Source organism: Camelus bactrianus, chromosome 23 (genome assembly GCF_048773025.1).
Source record: "Camelus bactrianus isolate YW-2024 breed Bactrian camel chromosome 23, ASM4877302v1, whole genome shotgun sequence".
Classification (NCBI taxonomy): Eukaryota; Metazoa; Chordata; class Mammalia; order Artiodactyla; family Camelidae; genus Camelus; species Camelus bactrianus.
Genome location: NC_133561.1, coordinates 27,649,614 through 27,674,989, shown reverse-complemented (window position 1 = coordinate 27,674,989; position 25,376 = coordinate 27,649,614). Strand labels below are relative to the sequence as shown.

General features: G+C 42.3%; 2 protein-coding genes across 8 annotated transcripts in view; one reads left to right on the top strand and one right to left on the bottom strand.

The window, feature by feature from the left end:
* LAMB3 (laminin subunit beta 3) overlaps positions 1 to 25,376 on the bottom strand; it is a 143,748-nt gene that overhangs the window by 79,477 nt on the left and 38,895 nt on the right. The gene's annotated exons all lie outside the window — the stretch shown is intronic.
* Positions 157 to 23,676, top strand: HSD11B1 (hydroxysteroid 11-beta dehydrogenase 1). Of its 2 annotated transcripts, XM_010949457.3 has the most exons (6): positions 1,470 to 2,214; positions 2,939 to 3,069; positions 3,808 to 3,919; positions 4,048 to 4,233; positions 21,458 to 21,601; positions 23,059 to 23,676. In XM_010949457.3, the coding sequence occupies exons 1-6, from the start codon at positions 2,127 to 2,129 to the stop codon at positions 23,277 to 23,279; spliced, it is 882 nt and encodes a 293-aa protein (XP_010947759.2). In that variant the 5' UTR covers positions 1,470 to 2,126; the 3' UTR covers positions 23,280 to 23,676. The 2 variants fall into 2 exon arrangements, with proteins under 2 accessions (XP_074208002.1, XP_010947759.2); XM_074351901.1 differs by lacking the exons at positions 21,458 to 21,601; positions 23,059 to 23,676 and adding an exon at positions 16,313 to 16,867 and having other exon boundaries at positions 157 to 2,214.

Sequence of the window (25,376 nt, the reverse complement as noted above, 5' to 3'; positions counted from 1 at the left end):
CGGCTAAGATGGAATGTGTCATCTGCCATTGCACATTGGTTTCATCTCTCGTTAACACATTTCACTGATTAAAAATTGTTTCATCAAAGTCCATGAAAATTATTTTATTGGATGCTCGCTCTCTATCCCTAGTCCCCAGCATGACAGCTATTTGGCCATCTCATTATTAATCTGCTTGTGGGGCTTTTTCTTTTTTTTTTCATGTGTCTGTGTTTAAATGTGTCTTTTGAGGCAGCATAAGGCTGGACTTCATTTTTTAATTCAGCCAGCAATCAGCATCGGTCAATGCGTTTATCACCTGCAGTTCATCCGGCTCGCTGTTATTTTTGCCTTTTTTTAATTTATATTTTCTGTAGGGTATTTTAAAATTCTTTTCTGTCGGACAAGAAACTTCCCTTCCCTGGTCTGATCATCTTCCTATCATTTTAGCATCATCGTATTTGAAAGCAATTTTTCCCTGGTTCTTATTTGTTTGCTACTAGCAGTATACTATGAAGAAAATAAAACTGAAATTCCTTTTCCTCTAGAGTCTAGTGTGTAACACAGCTTGGTAGCATAAAGTCCTTTATAAAACAGTGCATTTGCACTTTGCAGTTCTGACACAATATAATGTAATTTTCCACTTGATTATTTTTTTAATTTTTTTTTTTTTCCTATTTTGTCCTCCATCGAGTCCTCAACTGTTCTCAAATCTCCACTGTCTTCTGGAAGTGAACTTCACAGCTGTGGGCCTTTGTTGGGTCTCCTTTGGGTCTTAAATTATTTTCATCTCCTTTGGGTCTTAAATTATTTTCCCTTGTTCTGAAGTGAAAATTCAGTGAGGGTTTCCAGATACCAGACTTGGAGTCATAATTCAGTTTCTCTTAATCTTGTGTGAATCCTCCAACCCCCACCCTCAATCCAAGGTCCTCCTTCAGTGCATTGATCCTCACTCTTATCACTACATGTAAATGGCTTTCTCGGCTCCTTTGGTAACTTGTAGAATTCTGGATTTGCTCTGTGACAGGGTAATGTTTATACTTCAGTTAGTTGCTTCTAAGTTGAAAAACTGAATGATAATATATCTTAAATTTTCTTTGAGGGCTGTTCCTAAATGAATTCTTGCTACAGACATAGCAAGGTGGTTATTTCTGTATTTCTGCAATAAATTCTAAATTAATAGGGGTTTCTCCCCGACCCCAGTCCTTTTATTGTTACTAGATCAATTTTTAGCTGGATGAGGGCTTTTCAGGCTAGTTTTGTTTCAATGGTATTTGTTCCTTTTTTTTTTTTTTTTTTTTCGCATCAGACCCCCTCTTCCTACCGTTGCCTCCATGTTTCTTGGTCCTCTATAGCCTTTATAAGACCTAGTTTAATAGCTTCATGCCTTTTCTTCTTGGCACTCATTATTTGTTCTTTATTTGCTGCTAAAGTAAGAAGCGTACATTCCGTTGCACTTGTCTGAGAGTCTCGACCAGGCATGGATTTCCCACCATCAGCTTTCTGGCCGCCTTGCAATCCCCTTTGATGCTGTAATATTGTTCATTGAATTTGAGTGTGGGGCTTAGAGGCTTGTTTGTTTTCTTTTTTCCCCCCCAAGTTGTGCTTTTTTTTTCTTAAGCTTATTTTTCTGTTTTGTGCTATTATTTTTAATTGCTTCCGACTGGGAGGTGGGGCTGAGTGTGAGATTTGCTTGACTTTGGCTCGCTCTGCTATTACTCACACTTCCCCAGAAGCCCCGCACACACTTTCTCTCCACCTTTGATATACCCCACTTTTGAAAGGCCGTTGATTCCTGGCGTAAACGGCGTTAGGAGGAGGATGGGCTCGGGGTAGGGATGCTCAGGAATCCAGTCCTGTACAGTCATGAACTTGGCCATCTGGAAGTCTCTTCTTGCTCAATGAAATGGAGTAAACATTGTCCATTATGAAATCCACCATGCAGGCTGCCAGGGACAAGTGGGATCCCACCCAAAGCCAATCGCAGCTCTGACAGGGAAATTGGCTAGCGCTGCCTAAGCCTACTCCAGCCTCCCCCGTCCCTGATGTCACAATTCAGAGTCTGCCGCCTGCCGAGGAGGTTGTAGAAAGCTCTGTAGGTTCTCTCTGTGTGTCCTACAGGGCTCCTCGGGCCAGGTCCCTCTCTGATGGCTTTTATGAAAAAATATCTCCTCCCCGTTCTGGGGATCATCTTGGCCTACTACTTCTATTCTGCGAATGAGGAATTCAGACCAGGTGAGTACCAATGTGCCTAATTTTGGTGAAACAGATTTCAAAACTCAGGGATGTCTAGAGGGCTTCTGAGGACCAAAATGAGTTCTTGATCCCCAGAGTTGCTGCCCAAGAGGGGACCCTGAGGTAAGACTGTGTTTCTCTGTCCCCCAGCCACAGGCTGGGTAACAGGGGTGTGGGGCGGGGTAGGCATGTAGCTAGAAGATGACCAAACAGTCTGTGTTTTATGGGGCACCCTTAACCGCAAGTGATTCCAGATCCCCTACAAAAATGAGGGTAATTCCAAAATTCACAGCTTAACCAGATAATTGGGCTCTGTGGAGACGGGTAAGTGGGAAACAAGAAAGAGTTCTGGACTTGATGACTAAATAGAAGTGAGAGAAAATCCCTGGAATCTCTGTGAGCACATGTGTTTTGATGACCTTTGAATTTTATTTCAATTGAGCAACTGGATGAGTAGAGAAATATCTGGAACTCCAGGGTTTTAGCTGAATCCTCTGTCCACAGGTTTTTTTTTTTTTAAAGGTTTTGAGCAACCAACACCAACCCCCATTTCTGAGAATGCTTATGAAAGACTTGAATTGTTCCTTCATTGATTCATGCAGTTTGAGATAAATTGATCTGGGCTCATAACGTTTAGACATTGAGATAAGGCTGCCCACCTCCGGAGTGGGAGGAGGAATGGTGCTGCCACGCGTGGTCCTCACTTCCTTTGGGGGTTTCCCAGAGATGCTTCAAGGAAAGAAAGTGATTGTCACGGGGGCCAGCAAGGGGATCGGAAGAGAGATGGCCTACCACCTGGCGAAGATGGGAGCCCATGTGGCAGTGACAGCGAGGTCAGAAGAAGGTCTAAAGAAGGTGAGGGTCCTATGCCCACAGCTGTATGTACCCTCACGTGCCCAGGTGTGTTCTTGTATATACATACATATATGCCAACACACAGAAGCCGGCACAGTCATACCCAGATGCGCGCGCACACACACACACACAGGATTTAAGTACCCAAACACCCACAGGAATATAAAAACATGTATTTAAGTATTCATTCTTATGCACACATATATAGACACAAAATTCTTGGGCTATATACACTCACAGACATGCCTCTTCATGCATATTTCCACATGGAGTCACAGACATAGACACACGTGCTCAGATACCAACATCTAGTACCTACTCATGAATCCATATCCTTGTACCCATGCAGACTCATACCTTCCTCTACAATCAGACTCACAAACCCAAGCATATACAAATATTCACAAGTCTAGGGCTCCCCACACAGAAACTAGCATCCGTAGCAATAATGTGTTCAGAAAAAAATCCGTTCACAGAAACTCCTGAGCACAAATCATGGACTTAAACCCCAGCACAGTGATTTATCCATTTGTACCCTACCTTGTTCCAGATAGTATTTCAAACAGAGGACACATATTGTGTCAAGTTGTATTTAACAACACACACACACACACACACACATCTCTTCTTATCAAAATAGGGCCTTGAGCAACCTCTCATTTAACCCCCATCACATCAGAGACTGCTGCCCAAAGGTCTGCAGCCGAGACTGCCATGGTCACCGCTGTGCCCCTGCAGGTTGTGTCCCACTGCCTGGAGCTCGGAGCAGCCTCGGCACACTATGTTGCTGGCACCATGGAGAACATGACCTTCGCAGAGCAATTCGTTGCCAAAGCTGGAAAGCTCATGGGTGAGACAGCATCTCTTGTCTCCTCTTCTGGACTTTGCCCTAGGGATCACCAGGGAGATTTCAGTGGGGGCAGCGGTGTGGAGGTATCAGCCTCAGATGGTTTCTCTCCACCCCGCCATCTCTTGCAGGGGGACTCGACATGCTGATTCTCAACCACATCACCAGCACTCCTGTGGATCTATTTAGTGATGACATCCAGCTCGTGCGTAGAATCATGGAAGTCAACTTCCTCAGTTACGTGGTCCTGAGCGTGGCCGCCTTGCCCATGCTGAAGCAGAGCAATGGGAGCATTGTGGTCGTCTCCTCGATGGCTGGTGAGTGGGGCCAGGACCAGCGTGGAGGGTAGGAGCGGGGGAAGTGCTAGGGATGCTGGTGTCGGGGGCTGTGTCGCACACACGCATTTTATCAGTCTCCATGCAGAGAAGTAACACGATAGAAACCGGAAGTTGAAATGCTCACAGTGAGCATTTGCATTAAGCAAAAGCTGATGAACACCTTGCCCAGGTGTATGGACAGGCAGATATACCAATAAGACACTTGGGTACGTAAGCTCGGTGAGGAGCATGTATGCTGACTAACCGAGACAGTGTTGGGAACAGGTGAAACCATAAAAATGAAGGTTTGTTCGGGGTAGATGGGCTCCCAGATCCCTGGATGTAACAGAGAAAGAGCAGCAATTTGGAATGCTCACTCGAAGCCTTGTGGTTTGTGATCAACAAACTGGAATCCAGAGAGTCATCAAGAGTCTGCTGGAGGTACAACCTGTCCTGAGACTCAGGGAGAGACCTGGTCACCATAGATAAAAAGGATTTTGTTTCCTCTGCAACCTTGGTGACATTAATTGATGCAAAAAAACAAACAAACAAACACTGAGAAGTGACATGTTCTAACAACATACAATTTTCTCATAAGTGGGTTAAGCTAAGGCAAAATGAAATGAATGACAGAAACAAACACCCTATCATAACAGACCTGCCTATATTTGGGGTGCTCTTCAAAAATCTGAACTTTCTACATAAAAAGTCCATTTTAAACAACCAACAGGGTCGGGAGTGTATATAGAGAAATACTTGTGAAGAGAACTTGTGTCATCAAGAGGGGTCCCCAATGCTTTGGATGGTGGCAGCATCCGAAGTTATCACCAGGAAAAAGCCAGGGAGTTTCCAGCTGAGGGACTCCCTGAGCCCACTGCTTTACAGGTTCAGGAGATAAGTTTCACACGTGTTTGTTGAGTCAGGTAGAAGGATGTGGCTGGAAGATGGCAAACACCAGGCTCAAAATCGCCCTCTAAATGTGGTTCCTAGCAATGTAAAAACAAATAACTTAGAGGACTTTGTAAATTCTTAAGTACTTCACAAACATGAGTTATTACTGTAAGTAAGAGCAGCATCTCTGTTGTAACAGATTCCGCATCCTAGATGGGATAAAAGGGCAGTGTGTCTGTGCCACCCAACAAACAGAGTGATTGATATGCATCCCTGTGCTTCCTAGACAACACAGACTCTCCCACCCCTCCCCAGACACAGCCTCTCTCTGGGCTGAAAGGAAGGGAGCGCTTCCGGATGCATACTGAGTGAGAGGGTGCTGGGCACATCCCCAGCCCATCCCAGGGCACTGGCCAAAACTCTCACATCAGTCATGGTGTAGGTGGCTTTAACGATCTCATTTGATTAAAGAACACATCCAGCTCTGAGCAAAGGGTGTGCTTCATCTCTGGTTGGAGAATTTAACTTTCTATACTGTACACACAGCCTAGGTGTTGTCGGAAGGAGCAGAATTACCATACAAGTCCAAGGGCACGATGAAATTCTGACAGCCTCTGTTTCCAAACCAAATGCCACCTACCAAATGCTACCTCATCATTTCTGTGGACTCTGGGAAGTAGAAATCTAGCTGGACTACTCTCCTTTGTGTCTGCTGTTTGCATAGCTAAGAGTCCAGCCTGTTTGCTTAAAAGTGTGTCTGTGAATTTGCAAAGTACAAACACTTTGCCTTCTCTTCCTAACTGAAGAATTTCTCTGCTCTAGGCTATATTCTTTTTTTCTTTTAATTGAAGTATAGTTGATTTACACAGGTTATATTGTTTTAAACAGACAGCAAGTATGTTCATTAATCTGTCCTCCTTAAGATCTGAATTCCACAAACATGGGATGCTAAACCTCAAATTGATTTGAAGGTCAGCCAAAGAGTACTGGGATGGCTTCTTCATCATTCCTTCCGTGGACTGTATTAAGTCGTTCATTGAACTGCAGTGATCAGCAATAGTTCTTATCCCCAGTGCACTTCCAAGTATCACGTTGCATGGAAATCCCATACTTTTAATATGTTCTTTAAAACCTCAGCTACTTCTTGAGCATCAACAGAGACAGTATGCTGCCTCTGGGAATTTCCTTACAGTCCACATCCATCCATCATTCAACACAGTTCTTGGCACCTACTGATCAAGTTTCTATGTGATGTGTAACATCGAGTCACTTTGATTGGCCTCCCCTCCTTCCACCACATGCTAGGTTGGCTAGATGTTGAGCTACTGTAACAATACCTCAAATTTAGAATGGCTTAAACAAAGCAGATTTTATTTTTCTATCGTGAAACAGTCAGGGGTAAGCAGTTTAGATCTGCTGTGGTTGTCCTGCCCCATAAAGTTGTCTAGGAACCTTCTATCTCAGCACCACCATCCCTGGGCGTAATCCTCCCCTCTGGGTCCAGGGTGGTTCATTATCATGTCAGAATTCCAGCTAGAGAAAATGGAGAAGGAAGAAGACAATTTGAATGTTGTACACTTCTCATATGCTACAGCTGACTGCGACTGTAGGTCTTTATTCAAAGTGGACTTGTATCCAACTGAAAATCAAGGGTTACTGATGTTGGCAAACAATTAACAGTCTCTCTCAAATCACCCATGCCTATAAGATGAGAGGCAGTGTTCCCTCCGGGCCACCCCACATGCGTGCCTCACACCGTGCACACACATCCCAGACCTGATCTGGCTCACATTCAAGGTCCATCACAAAAACAAAATCCTGTCCGTCAGGCAATGATGCAGGGGGCAGTGGGGTGGGTGAAAGAATTGAAAGAAAATACCTAGATGGTATTTGCAAAACAAATGGAGACAGAGAGATTAATACTCCAATTTGACTAAAAAAAAAAAAATCACTGGGTTGGGCAGAGAACATTTGAAAACATCTGGAAAAAGTTTATCTGCCATTAGTCAAAAAAGGTTTTCTTAGGCTCAATTTTAGAAATGTAAAAGTCATTCCATTTTTGACTCCCTGGGTTCTGTGAACCCCATAACTGTGACAGGACAACTGGAAGCCAGCATCTAAAGCCCCCTTAGGGAGCCATGGACAAACCCTGTCACCACCCCCTCACCCCGAGCCCTCTCTCCTAAAGCATCCATTTTACCTCACCTCCTATGAGGTCTTTTTCAGTCCTCACCAGATCCCTTTAAACGTTTCCTCTTCCTCTTACCTACTACATTTTTCTAAGATCCCTTTAGAAACCCTGTTCCTGTTTCTCTTTTTCGGCTTCATTGGTTGTACAAATACCAGTAACAACAACTATAACACAAATGCTGACCATGCTGGTCTAGTTCAAGTGCACAGATGGCCAGTCTTCTGTATCACGAAACATGTAAGACATTTTTTGAAGTGAAACTAGACATAATAAAACCCTCGGTTTCTTTCAATATTCAAAATGAAAAACACATCAGAAGGAGCAAAAGAACCCTGCCAATAACTTCTGAATGCTCAGAGCTCTCTTTGGAAGCTCCATTAAATGTCTCCAGTTACCTGCTCATTTTTCTCCAAGTAAATCTTCTTTGGAAAAGATCAACTTTTTATATATGTGTATATATATGTATATATGTATATATATATGTATATATGTATATGTGTATATATATGTGTATGTATATATATAAAGTTATATTTTTTTTAAGTCTTATTCAAACTATTCCTTTCCTGGCTTACTCATTCCCAACATTGTTTCAAACTATTTTTTATGAAAATGTGTGGTATGTCAGGCACATTATAAGCAGACTAGCCAGACGCAAATATCCTGTAAGACAATGCTTTTGTAGGAAACCTCAAACCAGTGTATAAAGTCATTTGTTGGACTTTAACCTGTCTGTCCGTTGAGGGCTGCCTGTGTGGTCTAAACCCTATTTCAAGAATTCTACATTACAAAGATGGCATGGGGTAGGGGGGAACAGGCTTCTCAACCACACAGATCAACTAACAGGACTTGGAATATGCAAAATGCTACTTTCATAAAGACAGGAACATACAGATGTTAATCTCATCCTTGGCTTCAGCTCTGGCACCCACTGTTTCCTGAAAGATTAACTAAGGCCTAATGTATGGATATGACCTGGGGGGAGGGGGGAAGGGGTGGCGACCAAGATCTAGGATGCCGAGGAGCCTAGGAAGTACAGTAGAATGGGGTAATTTATCCCTCACCCAATTTTTCCAATTTTTCTAATAAAGATGAATCTTCACCCTTATATCTAATTACCTCAGAAATAATTTTCAGGGACCACAATCTCCAAGGTGAATGGAAGTGTCTGTGCTTGTGGATTTAGGTATTTACACGATGGTGGAGTGCTGTGGATTTGGACTCTTTGCAGGGGCGTGGGGAGAAATACAGGGAGATGAGGCATGTGTGTGTATGGATATGTCATCTTCAGGATCTGAAAGAAGGCCAGAAGGAGATCAGAGCCTGGACATAAGTATTTCAAGAGTCATTGTTGTATATACAAATGAATCACTATGCTGTACATCAGAAATTAACACAACATTGTAAATCGACTGCACTTCAATAAAAATGCCACACACACTCCAAAAAATAAAAAAATTAAAAAATGTAAAAGAGACTGCTCAGGCAAAACCTGTAGGATTTTTTTATTTGTATATATATATATTTTTTTTAATTGAAGTATAGTCAGTTTACAATGTTGTGTCAATTTCTGGTGTATAGCATAATGCTTCAGTCATACATGAACATACATGTATTCATTTTCATATTCTTTTTCACTATAAGTTACTATAAGATATTGAATATAGTTCCCTGTGCTATACAGTATGAACTTGCTTTTTATCTGTTTTATATATATTATTATCTACAAATCTCAAACTCCCCATTTAAACCTTCCCACCGTCTTCCGCCCTGGTAAACATAAGTGTGTTTTCTATGTCTGTGAATCTGTTTCTGAAAACCTGTAGGACGGAAACAATTTTCTGGACCCAACATCGGAGTTCAGTGTTGTATCTGCCCCCAGGAGGGGTGAGAGGAGATCTGAAAGCGGAAGAGAAGACTCTCTGATGTGACAATTTAGTGCAGGTTGTAATTCAATCCATGTGACCATTATTCCACGTTTACTCCCTTGGAAGGGGTGGGTGGACAGAGCTTAAGTAGTTGTGGCACCCTAACCCTGCTAGACCACTGCTTTCATTCAAGTACCCTTCCTGTTGAAAATAGCAGGATTCTATCACCATTCACGCCTTTATGTTTACTCACCAAAGAGGTTGAGAAGGCTTACCACAACAGACTCTATTTGGAAATACACAAATAAAAAACTAGGTCTTAAAGAAAAGAAGAATATAAAAATTTCAAAATTAAACTCAATATAGATGCTGTGCTTAAGTTTCTAATTTGACTCTTGAGTTTCCTAACGAAAAGAAAAAGAATAGGATCAGTATATCGATAAGATTATATTCAAAAGAAGGAAGCATTGCAGGAAACAAATCATTTCTGAAATAAATCTCTCATACAAGACTATAAATTGAAGGCACAAAATAATGGAAACAGCAGTACCCCTAAGAACTTTTTTAAAAATGTTTCCACAATTATAAAAGCTACACATACACACACACACACACACACTATGAAAATTGGAAAAATGAAGACAAGTATAAAGCTGAAAATAAAAATCACCCATAACCATGCCAGTATTTTGGAGCATTTCCTTCTAGATAGACACAGAGCAATTATGTCCCTACTGCCAGATATTTAGGTTACGTTCCTGAACTGAACTCAGTTCTGCTCACCCATCACACAGCCAGCCAATTTACTGACACCAGATTGTGGTGAAAAAATGTACAGCATTTATCACAGGGAACTACACAAGGAGAATAGGCAGCTTGTGCTCAAAAGACCCAAATTTTCTGTTGGCTTTAAGGCAAGCATTGTTAAAACAGTGTTGGAGGAGAGGGTCATAGGATGCATGATCAGCTTATGGACCTTCTTCTGATTGGTTGGTGGCGAGGTAACAGGGTGGTTTTTCAGGAATCTCAATCATCAACCTTCTGGTTACGGCTAGTCTAGGGTCTACATGCTTGTGGTCAGCATGTAGTCACCGTCCTCCACCTGAGTGTGTCTGTGTATATGGGGAGGGGACGCAGGAGTGGGGGTGGTTCTTAGTTTCTGCAGAACAACTCAAAGATATGTATTGGATTGTTATTTATATCCCTTCAGGAGGAAACAGGAGTCCTGTGGCTCTTGTCCTAGTCATTAACTGCTTGAGTCTACTCTTTGGGACTTGGAGAAGGCCAAGGAGACTAAAGCCTTTTTTTTTTTACAAACAAGAAATGGGGGACATGGAGGGGCTTTTGTACCTGGGAGGGCCCTGCAGGGTCCCATTCAGTTTCAATCCCTCCTTATCTTTGATACTTCTCAATCTTGAGGGGAACAGAGGTGGGACAAGAAAAGGAATAAAGTTTTGGATACAGAGATTAATCATAAACTCAGCAGGTGATCTCAGTTTTAGGGGGACTCGGTTTCAGTTATTCTCAATGTATTTTAAAAACCCTAAAACAAGTATCTTGTATATAAATCTGTGGCTTAGTTAATGATTATTTCCCTGATAAATTCTTAGTACTAGATTTCCTGGGTGAAATGATGGAATCATTTTTAAGGCTATTGGTACATATTTCCAAATTGCTTTAGATAAAATGAAAAATAAAGGACCTACCTTTTTAAATATACAAAAGTAAAAACCAATTTAAATGAATATAAGCATCATGTCCCATCCCCACCCTGAGGATACATATGAGTATTCTTCTCACACCTACTTTGCAGAGTTAACATTTTTCAGCAGTTGGTTTTTTGTTGTTGCTGTTTGTTTGCCTACAAAAGTGTGAACTGTTGTAGACTTTGTTAACTCCACAAAGCAGGTGTGAGATGGGCACTCACACATTCCTAGTGGGAATGGGTATGGTTCTTTTATTCATTTTAACTAGTTTCCCCTATTGATTTTTAAGTCTTATCCCTCATTTTTCATTTTACCTAAAGCACTTTAGCAATATGTACCAATAGCCTTAAGTGTTCCCATCATTTCACCCAGCATATATAATGCTAAGAATCTATCAAGGAATAATCATCAATCCAGTCACAGATATGTGTATAATAACATTTGTCGTAGAATTTTTTTCTTTCAACATGTCTATGCACCTACAAGTAAAACGACCAATGCTGGAAATAGCCAACTGACCTGAAGTCAATGTGACCACAGTCAATAGAAAAACAGCCAGTAGCCTGAAGTCAGCCACCATAGTCAACTGAAAGTCAGAATCCAATCACTATATGGCAGAATTAAGTTTAGTACATAAGTTTTAAGTTATTTAACATTTTTCTATGAAGTTGCCTAGTTTGGGGATTTCCATGGAATAAGTGCATATAATGAATCCTTTATTTCTAGCATTAGAAAATTAGTCTTCCCCTGTACTCCCTAAATAATTAAATGTGAACAATATTCAAAGAATAATATTGTGAAAGGGTGCCAAATCATTGGCCCACACTGGGCACACATCTGTCTCAGTCCGCCCCGGGGAGACAGCTAACCTCAAGGGAATTGAAGCTGAGAAGCCTCCAGGAGCTCCCAGAGATAGCATGGTTTTGCCATATCTGCTTCTCTCGGTACATTTTTTCCTCTTTCTTCTCTATCAGTCTCTGCTTCATTTGGTTCAGAGTTCAATCCAGCTGTCACAGTCCTTTCTCAGCATCACAACTCTCAGTACACTCTTGAACTTCAGCCCTATTGCCAACTCTCTTGATCTCTCAATCTTCCAACTCTAAATTTCCCCTAAGGAAGACGTATCCAACTGGCTCGGCTGAATTTTTTAAGTCAATCCCCCAAGTCATTTAGGATGACCACCCTAGACAGATACAGGCATTGACTCAGGTCTAATGAGTGAGGCCACAATGAAGGAGGGCACAGTCAGGCTAGAAGCCGGGTAGGTGATGGTAGACTTGTCTGAGTCACTTGCATTTCCTTTGGATAATCTTCTTTAAATATTGCTTCTGTTGAAAAGAGGTGGCAATCTGACTTGGGATATCGAGACTAAGACAAGGAGGGTGTCCACACAAGGGTCAACAATGGTAGCCTGGTGTAAAGTCTCAGAGTTCAAGTGGGCTGAGGAGTTTGTCCACGCGGCACTTGGCATGGGGTGTCAGAACCAAGAGAGGTGGAGAGGGGATCTGCAAGGGGGCTACAATGAGGCAGCCCAGCGTGCAGTGAAGAGGGCATCCGTGTGGCCTGGCAAGGGGTATCAGAGCCCAGGTGGGCTGGAGAGGGTGTCCACACAGAGGGTGCAGAAGCAACTAAAGAATAATCACATACAAGGGCATTAATCAAATAAGTAATATATTTCGAGGATAACAGAAGCTAGATTCTCACTTTTGGAGTTATAACTATGAAAAGGAAGAAAATGAGAATGAACTCTGGGATGATGAACTGGAATCGGAGGTGCTGGTCTGACAATAGTTTGTATACATGGATAGACATGGAAATATAGATAGGTGAGTGAATATGTTTCCTAGCTCTGTCATCTGAGAGGCCCTGTGAGCACACTTAGCACCCAGAGCTTGGTTTCTACATATCATTCTCCACTAAAAGAAACCAGGACTTCTAGGAGAAATGGTTGATTCCAGGGCAGTGGTCAGAAAGGCATGAGAAGAATCTGAGAATCTTCTTGTGCCAGTAAGGAAAGAACTGCTCGAAGACTAATAGAGACACATTACTAAAACACAGAAACTTTTCGTGGCTCCCCCTAACCTAATCTGGGACCATTGGGGCATTCAAATAAATAGTAATGATAATAATAGATTGTAAACTGTTAAATAGACTAAGAATCCATAATAGTATAAATAAATAAATACATGAATAAATAAATGGGGAGAGGAGAAGGTTTTTCCATATAGTAAAAAGCCAAATGATAAATATAGAAAGAATAATAAAATTAGTAAAATCACCATTTAGCAACTGTCATACTCATAATTCATCCAGGAAACATCAATGGATGGTAAACCTAATGGATAAAATTTAATAAGAAACACAGTATTTCCATAGTCTCAAAGTACCACCCTACTCAACAACAACAAAATGAACAACCTGATTCAAAAACAGGCAAAGGACTTGAATAGACACTTCTCCACAGAAGACATACACATGGCCAACAGGTATATGAAAAGATGCTCAACATCACTAATTATCAGAGAAATGCAAATTGAAACCACAAGAAGATGTCACCTCACAACTGCTAGGATGACCAATAAAAAAAAAAAAAAAAAACTGTTGGCAGGATGTGAAGAAACTGGACCTCTTGTGCACTGTTTGTGGGAATGTAAAATGGTGCAGCTGCTGTGGAAAATAGATGGAGGTTCCTTAAAAAATTAAAAATAAAATTACCATATAATCTAAAAATTCCATTCCTGGGTATATATTCAAAAGAGCTGAAAGCGGAGTCTTTTTCTTTCTTTTTTTCTTTTTAAATTGAAGTATAGTTGATTTCCAACGTTATATTAGTTTCAGGCGTGCAACGTAGTGACTCAGTATCTTTAGAATGCAGAGTCTTGAAGAGATATGGTCATGGCAGCATTATTCACAATAGCTAAAGCATGGAAGCAACTGAAATGTCCATCAACAGGTAACAGATAAGCAAAATGTGGGATATGCATTCAGTTCAGCCTTAAGAAGAAAGGAAGTGTGCTACAACACGGATAAACCTTGAGGACATTATTCTAAGTGAAATAAGCCAGTCACAAAAAGACAAACACTGTATGATTAAACTTGTATGACGTACTGAGAGTAGTCAAGATCATAGAGAGAAAGTAGAAGGGTGGTTTCCAGAGACTGGGGGAAAGGGGGAATGGGGAGTTAGTGTTTAATAGATACAGAGTTCCAGTTTTGCAAGATGAGAAGACTCTGGTGATAAATGGTGGTAACGGTTGTGCAACAATATGAATGTACTTAATGCTGTTGAACTATAGACTTAAACATGGTTAAGATAGTTTAAAAACAACAAAAAAGTATCATCCTACAGAATACCTATTGATTACAGAGGAAAAAAGAATAATTTTAGTGGAGAGACCTGACAGATACCACTTGAAATCAAATGATAGAAGTTAACTAGCATCACAAGTAATGGAATAAATTGATGGGATGCAGTGTGAAGGGAAGAGAATTACTTCTGTGATCCTGCCAAAAACATATGTCTGAATCAAATCATGAGGCAATATCAGAGAAACCCAACCTGAGGGACATTTATCAGCAGTGTGACAGTAAATATTTACCAACTAGCTCTCTAGAAGGGCAACATCAACAAATCTGATTTGGAGAATTTCCATGGTGTATATAATCTCACTATAGCCGTATCAACATGAGTTCAACCTGCCTGCAAAATCAATGAAAACTGTACCATCAGCTCTCATGATCCAGTATAAGCCAGCTCCAGCATCCCACCTTGTACAAAATGACTGGCAGTGCTCTTCAACAGGGTAAAAGTCATGAAAGGCAAGGAAAGACCAGAGAATGTTCCAGCTTGAAGGAAGCTAAGGAGTCATGACAACTAAACACAACATGTGATCCTCAGTTGAATCCTTTGCTGTAAAGGATATTACTGGGACATGTGACAAACTTGAATGGGGTCTGTGGACTAGATGATGGGGATACATCAATGTTAATGTAGTAGGTTGAATGGTGGCCCTCAAAAGAGGTGTCTACATCCTAATTCCCTGAATTTGGCTGGGTGACCTTATTTGGGAAAAAGATCTTTGCAGATACAATCAAGTCAAGGATCGTGCGATTATATCATCCAGGATGACCTGGGTGGGCCCTAAATGCAATGACGAGTGTCCTTATAGGAGACAGAAGAGAAGACAAAGACAGAAGGAGACAAGGAGAGGGCCATGTAAAGACTGAGGTAGAGCTTGCAGTGATGTAGCTGTAAGGAATGCTGACAGCTACTAGAAGCTGGAGGAGGCAAGGGGAGATTCTCCCTCCCCTGGAGTATTTGGAGACACTTCCTGTCAACACCTTGATTTCAGACTCTTGCTCTTCACAACTGTGAGAAAATAAATTTCTGTTGTCTTAAGTCACCCACCTTGTGCAGCTATTACAGCAGGGCTAGGAAACTAACAAATTATTTTCTTCCTTTGGATAGTTACGTGGGAGAATGTCCCTCTGTGTAGGAAACGCATGCTCACATATTCAGGAGCGATGGGACGTCAGGTCAGCAATCACCTCAGTTACAGCAATCGCTCTCAGATAGTTCAGGGAGGGGGTGGGGTGGAAAGGTCACTTGTACTATTCTCGCACCTCCTCCATAGGTTTGAAATTTCGTCAAAAGAAAAAAATCCCCATCCTAGGGCTCTAGTGGCTTGGAGGAGGTGAGGGTGGATTTTGTGGGGCTTTTTCATGGGTTCCTCAGGGATCTCCTGCAGGAGACCCACTTGGCATGAGCAATGCTTCCTCTAGCTCACTCCTTTAAGCTTCCTCCTCAGCTCCAGGGCCTCGATCAGTCCAGACTTCTGGACCCACCCCTGGGCAGGTGACCTCAGCCCAGCTCCCCTCCACCAGATCCACATTTGGTCTCTGGGAAGCCCACTGTGTGTGGATATATTTGATCCCACAACGCACTGAGCTTTGCTTTCAAGCTAGGACAGTTCCAGCTCTGCCTCTTGCTTTTAGACTTCCAGGTGTGAGTCAAATACTAGTCTCCAAACTCTAGGGTACATTTGTAAAGGTCTCTGAATGATCCTCTTGAAGCCCCTCTCAAGTGGGCTTCAAGGGGAAGAGAATGCAAATGCCTCCCCTGACCCTTGATGGATGAACCTGACCCCTGGTGGATGAACACAGGACACTGACAACACTCCTCTCTCCAAGCACAACTATGTTGCATGTGGGAGATTTGGTGATGCCAGTAGGACTGGTTTGGGCCCATCTTTCAACTGCAGAGGTTCTTAAAAATCTGTTCTTTTATTCTTGCCTTGGGAGATGTGCTGAGGCTCTAAGGCAAGGGGAGAAGCTGTGTTTCACAGGCCCTGTACCTGCAGAGAAATGCTCTTGCTGAAGTCACCTTGTGAAATTTAGTAATAGATTTTATCTTATCTCTGCAGGATTTTGTGCTGTTTCAACACCATACACTCCTCCCTTGTCTTCAAAACCCTTCCCTGGCTTTCCTCCAGCTGCTCTGACTGCCCCTTGTCAGTTCTCATTTGTTGGTTTCCTTGGGACTATTTCCATCACAGGCCCTCATCTCTTTTCACTCAATGCAGTCTCCCTGGGCAATCCCATCCACTCCCATTGCTTCAGTTATTACTGAAGTGTGGGTTGTTTCAAAGCTTATGACGACACCTCAGGTTTCCCAGGGTGGAATAAAGAGATGGATTTACCTTCAGAACCCAACTCAGCCCAAACAACTGGAGTTTAGACCATGAGGGTCCCAGCTGAAAACAAAGTTTTAGGAAGAGCTACAAAAAATGGACAGGACTCAAGATGGGTTCCCAGCCTCATAGTCATCAAGGCCTGATGAACCCTCAAGTTGGGGTTTGCTCAGCAGAAGATGTGGTGCATTTTCCTGGGGTCACTCTGAAAGTCTGAAGGCGTGCAGTGAAGATTTCCAACCCTGTACGCTTTCATCTGAGTTCTCAATTAAAGTCGTTGAAAATCTGCCTTTGAAATGGAAATAATTTCAGTCTCAGCAAAGCAGTTGGGGATGGAGGGTGTGGAGTGGATGAACAAAAGCATAAGGCCTGCTTTTGACCTCTTCTGCTCAGCCAACAAGCTCCAGCGCATAGCTAATCGGCCAGCCCTCTGGCTCTTGCTGTTTCTACAGTGGCTAAGTCCCTGCATTTCTGGGGCAGAGCTAATTGCAACCAGTCTGTCCCATTTATCACCAGGTCTGCACTCTTACTTGTCAGACTCCATGTCCCATATTTTGCTTCAGAAAATATGGTCACCATAGCTGTTTCTTTGTGGTCTAAAACTTCCCAGAAGATAAATCTGACTGTCATATCTATCTGTCTGTCTGTCTGTCTGTCTGTCTGTCTATCTATCTATCTATCTTTCTATCTATCTATCTTTCTATACACACACATATAGAGAGAAAGAAAGTATGAATTCTGCTGTGGTGGCTCTATTCTCCCTACATAAACCAAAACTTCACCCTGGATAAAAGCACACAGGCTTCTAATCCCCTCACTTTCATGACTGCTTCATGCATATTAGAATAGTACATTTATTTATTTATTCATTTGATTTAGTTAGGTTCATACTCTGGAATATTTTTTATGAACAGTAGTTGAACAAGTGGATCTCACAGGGTGCAATCAAAAAGCAACTTTATTCTTTCCTTCAGACCTGTTCTCTGGGTGAGTTCTTCCCTGAACCTGGATGTGATCTAGGGCAGATAACAACACTCCAAGATAATAAAAGACTCTCTGGGTGCTTCCAGTCTCAGGAAAGTTCTTGCTTCAGTAATTGAAATGTCCAGTCATTTTTAATTTAACTTTAACCAAAGCTTCTCTCGTCAAGCTTGAACCTGCTGCTGTAGGAAACCTAGGATGGGAAAGAGAGATGTGTTTCAGCCTTCCCTCCTGCTTCCCATCTCCTCCTACTCACCAGGCTCCCTTCAGCCTCTCCTATAAAAGGAAGAGGGGAATGCAGGGAAAACAAGTTCAGGGTAGGATAGATCTTACTTGGCTGGTACCCAGATATTATAGCATCGGTCTCCTCTGGCCGCCGTGCATGTTGAAATCTCATGCTCTCTGGGCTGGGAGGATGACCACACCTGACTCTTGCATTGGGTGCTTTCATAGGTTCTTTGGAGGCCCCTGCTGGAAATATTGATAGTTCTTGTGAACTGGGTAGCAGCCGCTTATGTTACTTCCCTCATACCTTGGGAATACAGTGGGAGTACAGGTGAATACACTCACCACGTTGGACTGTCCTTTAGGGCAGGATCGGAAATGACTCCAGGGGAGATGGGATAAGCCCTGGGACAAGACCCAAAGGGTAGTGAGCAGAGTGTGGACCGGATTTCAGGCCCCCCAAGGAGAGTTCCCTTGTGTATGACACAATTTGCACTAGTCTGCAATGGCCTTGCCCCTAGCCAGTGCCTCTCAGGTTGGGTCAAACTCCAGCATTTAGTACCCATCAAACTCCTGGGGACAAGTTCTCCATGAGGTGCCGCTGAAGCTCCTGTCACAAGGACTGGCCCCTTCTTCTTGGAAGATCATTGAGACACTGTTGATTTCCTTGCCCCAACTCCTGTCCTCTCTGACCTCTTCACCTTCACCCCCTTTTATTTCCTTAGGATGGTTGAGGGTCTATGTGCTGCAAACTTGATTTTGCTTTTTAGGGTTCGGAGGCGGTTGGGAGGAATTGTTTGTTTGTGTTACCACATTTTACGTAAGATACACAGGGAGTCTAGAAACTCCCTTCAGAATATGGAGGTAGAGCACATGCTTAGTATGCATGAGGTCTTGGGGTCAATCCCCAGTACCTCCTCTAAAAATAAGTAATAAATAAAACAATTACTCCCCCCACCAAAAAAACCCTAAAAACAAAAGATATATCCCAGAAATCACATGACACACTTCTGTGTACAACTTACTAGACAGCATTTAGTCATTTGGCAACAACTGGCTGAAAGAAGCTAAGGAATGTGGACTTCATTCCAGATATGAACCCAGCTACAAATCAGGGGTTCTACTACCAAAGAAGAGGGACAGAAGGTATCTTGAGAGAAAACCGCAGTCTCTGTTAGCAGGTGGAAACATGAGTTCAATTGGGATTTTGTCACAGAGGAAGAAAGAACTAAATTCTGGTTAGGCAACAACAGTGTGTCCTGAAGCTCTGCCTGGGACTTGGGTCCAGCCAGAGACTAGTCAGTAGCCTAGTGGTATCAGAGACTCTGGTTGGACATCCTGTGTCACACAGCCATTCCTGGAACTTGACGGTAGAGTCATCTGAAGCCAAAACTCATAATTGAGAATTGAGGATGGTGTGGTTCCCTGAAGATATCTGTTTCTATTTTTTTTTTTTTACCTTTTAAGAGTTCTTTATACATTAAAGATTAAGCTTTTATTTGCCTAATATGTTGCAAATTATTTTCTAGTTTATCATTTACCCTTTACCGTCATAGTGATATTATTGTAATTATTGTTTTGACATATGGAAATTTTACATTTTATATAATCAAATAGTCTCTGTCTTTACATGCTTTTTACTTTTATGTTAGGATGATCTTTCATAACCAAACTGACAAGTGTTTACCTATATTATCCTCCTTCTCTGATTGAATTTTGTATCAGTCAGAAGATGCATTCTGTTGCACATGTAACAAAAATTCCACTTACAATGGCTTAACACAAATAGAGATTCCTTTTTCTCAGGTAATAAGAAGTTCAGAGCTGGTTTAATGGACTTATTATATCTTCCAGAATCTAAGCTCATTCCACATTTTTGTTTGATACTCCTTAATTATATAATTATATAGTTATATAATTATATAGCTCTTCCTCAAGCTCATAAATGACTACTGCAATTCTAGGCATCACATCTGAAGTCCATTTAGAAAGAAAGAGAAAGGGCAAAATATAAAAGCCGCATGCCACCTGAATTCATCTATTTTATGGGGTAATCAATACCTTTCCTGAAGATGCCATCTGTTAGATTTCTCATTGGTCAGATCTAGGTAATATGGCCACCCAAAAGAGCAAGGGACTCTTGAGGAAGTAAATATTTTTATCTGAACACATTGCTGTCCTGAACAAAATTAGATTATTTTATTAAATGAAGGAAAATGGATATTGGGTAGACAACATCGTCTGCTATAATTCTCCATGTATAATTTTTGAAGGAACTAACAATTTTTTCCAATTAGTTAACCAACTTTCCCAGCATCTTTATTGACTAAGACATTCTTTCTTCATTGACTCGGCATGTAACTTTATTATTTTCAAAAACTTACAGAGGTTCCAATTCCAGGCATGACAGGGCAATACCTAACAGGCCAAATTTCCCCAGATAACAAACTGGACTAAATATAGAAAACAACCATTGAAAGCATGGGAGAGAAGAAGCAAAAGCAGACAAACTGGAGAGTTGTTGATACTCGAAAGAGGGTACTGACCCTAGGTGAGTTTCTCAATTTCATAGCTTGTTGCCTAAGGGCAAGCCCCAATCAGTGTCCTATTTGGGATTGAAATCTGCCATCTTACTACCACGTAGAACCAGAAGGCAGGGTCTGGAGTTTCTGCAGCAGCCAGAAAGTGAAGGGAGACGTCCCAGAAAGGAAAGAGCCACAGTGGAAGAGCACCAAATTCTATATATGAACCCTTCCTAAATCTCTGTTCCCTGAACTACTCACAGGCAGTGCAGACATCAAGAAGCCCAGTTAAGGCTCAAACAATTAAAAGAGAGATTTTAGCTGGTACCTGATGCATGGGACACAGAGTTTCAGCTGAGATAACTGCCCACCAAAAAATAAAAAAAAAAAAAAATCAACATTCTTTGGAGGACAGGATTCAGAGGCTCTTAAAATATCAAGGATACAATCAAAAATTACTGCACAAGGAAGACTAGGATATATGACCCATACTCGGGAGGAAAGACAACCAATGGGGATCAATCCTCAAATGACCCAGATTTTAAAATTAGCAGACAAGGATTTTAAAGTAGCTGTTGTAACAAGGCTCAGCAAAGAGAAGGTCTCAGGACATTTCTACTCCCTCCTCCTGGAAAGAATAGGTTATGCTATTAGGCATACATCCACATGTCCTCCAAAAACGGAGTGCGAATTAACTAGGCTGATAAAAGGAAGAAAAGTGGTCTAGACTAGAAAAACAAAGCCAGAAATTTTCATTTCTCTTGCGTAGAAAATAAATAAATGATAGGTTATTGTGTTGGTAGAGAGCTCTTGCCAGACTCTTGGATTCCGGTGCTCTTGGGTCAGAGGTGGAAGAGTTAGCAGCCGGAGAATTACATGGCTCTTTTGTAATCCCACTTATCTAGCACCCTTCCTAAAAATATAACTAATCCCTCCCCAATGGAAGGGGAGTTTCTTTTATACCTTAATGATTTCTCTCTTTCAAAAATTCAACACAGCATGATAATCTTTTTAGGGAAGAGAGTGAAACTGAGATTCAAAGAGTAAGAGGACTCCAAAGGGGTTTCAAAGGCTGCTACAGATAAAGCACAGATCCACTCTGTTGGGGCCGAAATGGGTCACCTTGTTAACTTATTTCCTTATCATTTAGGGAAAATATCTAATCCACTCATTGCTGCCTATTCTGCAAGCAAGTTTGCTCTGGATGGGTTCTTCTCCTCCATCAGGACAGAATATTCCGTGACCAAGGTCAATGTGTCCATCACTCTCTGTTTCCTCGGCCTCATAAACACAGGTAAGGTCAAGAGATTGGAATAAATGGCCTGCGAATGGATTATCTGTCTTCCCATTGTAGGTAAAGAGGGTGCTGAACTCCTTGGCATCATCGTGTGTAATGCACTGAGAGCCAGTGAGACCACTAGTCCCTTTAATGGACCTTCTGTCACTAGTGGAGCCCCTGACTACACTTTGACCCTTCTTTGCATTCTGACCACTGAGTATGCTGAGTGACACCACACTCATCACCCAACCCTATTTTAAACACCTTATGGCCTCATGAACACTCAATGGTGGTTACTTTCCTATATGAAACTTATCACACACAAGTTTTTCTTAATTACATCACCAGTAATAAGACACATCGATACCATGAACCCTTTGATATGGTGCAGTGAGAAAGACACAGTATCATTCTGGGGGTGTTCTTGCCAAAAATGCATAACCTCACGCCAATCATGAGAACAATGGACAAACTCAAATTGAGGGACATTGTACAAATCAGTTGAACAGTACCCTTCAAAAGTGTCAAGGCCATGAGAGACCAGGAAAGACTGAGGAACTATCAGAGACAAAGACAAGAGGGAAAAGAAGAAATTACTGCCAAGTCCTGGATAAGGTCCTGAAACATAAGAAGGATATTAGTGAAAAAATTAAGTCTGCAGTTTAGTTAGTAACATTGTTCCAATTATATCGTATCTATTCTTGACAGCTGTACAGTGGTTATGTATGATGTTATGATTAGGGAAAGCAGGGTGAAGGATAAAAGGAAAAACGTTGCACAATTTTTACAACTTTTCTGTAAGTCCAAACACAAGCTTATCTAAAACATGTGGCAAGTATGATAAGAAAACTTTGACTTATTGAGTAGCAGTTACAGAACAAGAGAGAGAGAACAAAAAAGACAAAGACACGGAGTGAAACAAGAAAGGGATGGAGAGAGAAGCTAGGTGAGAAGGACATGGAAATTTGGAAGGAGAGAGCAGGTAACTGTTTCCTTCCAAGTGAAAGTGACTGGTGTTGACAAGGGCACGAAGGCCTCGATTCTTGTCCACCTCTCCTTTTTACAAGCCAGTAGTCATTAACATACAGCACTCTGGTTTTGCCCACTGACACCTCCCATTAGCTACTGGGTCATCATCTGACTTCTGTCCTCATTCTGCTCCCCCATGTTGCTCCCTCACTCCAACCAAAACACCCAAGAGAGAAGCACGATTCAACTCTCTCAGCTAGTACCCTCTAGCTGCCCCCACAAACCTTCGTCCAGGAAGACGGGCCGATACGAACACGGAGCCTCTCTTGGCCCAGTGGGCCCCAAACAGACTCAGTTTTCTCCACATACTCTTGATAGGACCCGTGGGCCTTGCAGAGCACTGGCAAACAGCCCCCAAGAGCTAAGCTGCTGGTGTCTGCAGGCCTTCCCCCACGTGGACTCGGCTAGCCTTGGATAACCCCTCTTCCCTCGTCATTCTACAGACACGGCCATGGAGGCAGTGGCTGGGATACTCGACGTAAAACACGCGTCTCCAAAGGAAGAATGTGCCTTAGAGATTATCAAAGGGGGAGCTCTGCGCCAGGAGGAAGTGTATTATGACAGCTCAATCTTGACCTCTCTCCTGCTGGGAAATCCAGGGAGGAAGATCCTGGAATTCCTCTCCTTAAGAAGTTATAATATGGAAAAATTTATTAACAACTAGGGACTTCCTTAGGGCTGAGCATGATAGCAGAGCTTGGGACAATTCTGCCTGAGACTGATCCGAGTTCCATCACGAAGGCATCTCCCCAGAGAGATAAATGAGTGTCCCCAGGGGCTTGCCAGTCACACATCACATCTCACAATTTGACAGAGTTGCTCTAACACTTGTACAGTCGAAATGTAATTATAATGAATGTCGTGAACCAGCAATTGTGAAATTGAAGGTAACCCTAAGTATAATTGCAAGGTAGCTACATCAAATTTACCTCACATGTAATAATGGTTATGATGCTTAATGTTAACTTAATAAAGGTCGCAGACACTTTATAAATTCATACCTGGTAGGTAGCTGTAACTTCAGTTCATTCAGTATGGTTCCATTAAAACCATAACCTATACCTGTGAAGTTTTTCAATGTACCTTTCTTATTTTGTGATCTGAACTTTTTATCTGTTCTTAAATTGAAGAAATTTTATTTATTCTTCATTTGGTGGACATAATGTCTTTAGCATGTTGTACATTTCAGACACTTTTTATATTATTTTCTTTTGCTCCTCTGGGAAGGAGGACATCTGAGTATGAGTCACTGGGGCAAACCCAGTGGAAACTTGAGCCACAGAACCCACATCTGTTCATTGTACCCAGAGTGCATAAAGCATCTATACTTTACATATGAATGCTCAACAGTATATGAGAGGTTTGTAGAGGGAGGGGTTGGAGTTCATATCCTGCCATTCACACATTTACAGTCATTCATTCATTCATTCAACAAATATATAGCAAATACTTGCCAGGCCTCACTTGACTAAAAGCAAAGAGGAAACAAAACATCAGCTATGTCAACAACTGATTTACTTGGCCAGCAGATAAGAGATGGCAAACTGAATAATTTTAGCAGAGTCTGATAAAAAGGAGACTATTTACAAAAGTGTGGGCAATGTTACGGGGAAGTCACAAAAGGTCAAGCAGTATGTCAGGGCAAGATGCTGCAATTTCCAGCCCTCGGCCCACCATCTGGACAAGAGGAGGGGCCTGTTCTGAAAGCCCAGATAGAGAGAACTGCTTGCAGAGTGCCACACATTCCATTTAGGGATGACATTCCATTTAGGGATGCAACCGGCCCACCAGGGACCATGAAGGAGGGGCCTGGGGGAATAAATACCCCAGCCTCACTCTTCTCTCCCTCTGAGTCCTCGCTGGTATTTTCTATTAGCTGAACAGAGGGGCAAAGGGCAGAGCGACGTAAGCCATAGAGGTCAACCTCCCCGCGCACAGAGTAGGCTGGGAAAGGATGGAGAGAGCTCTGGAGGGGCAGATGGAGTGCACGCAGCACAAACCCGACACTCTGAAATGTAGGCTTTCCGTGGGAAGTGATGCTGGGGCACAAGACGTGGGCCTGTAAGTACAGGGGAAGTTTCCTTTTCTTGCCTCTTAATCTAAATGGCTGAGCAGCAGAAAAATTGGAGCCCGCTGAGCTGCCAGCCACACGGACAAGGAGCTGGATCTAGGAGTGTGGATGTGGCTGGACTTTACTTAGAAAGAGGTCCTTCCCAGGCTGCGCCCAGTGCTAGGGAGCGGGGCGACCTGAATGCACCTGTGCATGAGAAAACAGACCAAAAATGTGAAGTCTGGTTTCTGACTCTGCACCATGATAATACACACACACACACACACACACACACACACACACACACACACACACACACACACACACACACACACACACACACACACACACACACACACATCTAGTAAAACCTGGTCTAGTAGACGTCGGTTTTTGACCAAGCACATTAACACCCCTCAGTCTCCTGTAGAAACAAGGTTCCCTCCTCACAGATTTTGTTGACAAGGTGGAGCACAGAAATTCCTTTACTGAAGGGTGGGGACAATATTCAAAGCAAGTTAGAATTTGCATGGGTAGAGGTTAAACGTCTTACTTACTGAGGCTTTCCCCAGAATCCCAAAGGGATGACCTCAGCAATTAGGTCTGAAGACTGAAACCACTGACACCCTCATAGTTTGCTGCCTTCACCAGCCTGGACATTACAATTTCCTTATCTTCAGCAGCCTGACTTTACTATTCCAAGTCGGTCCA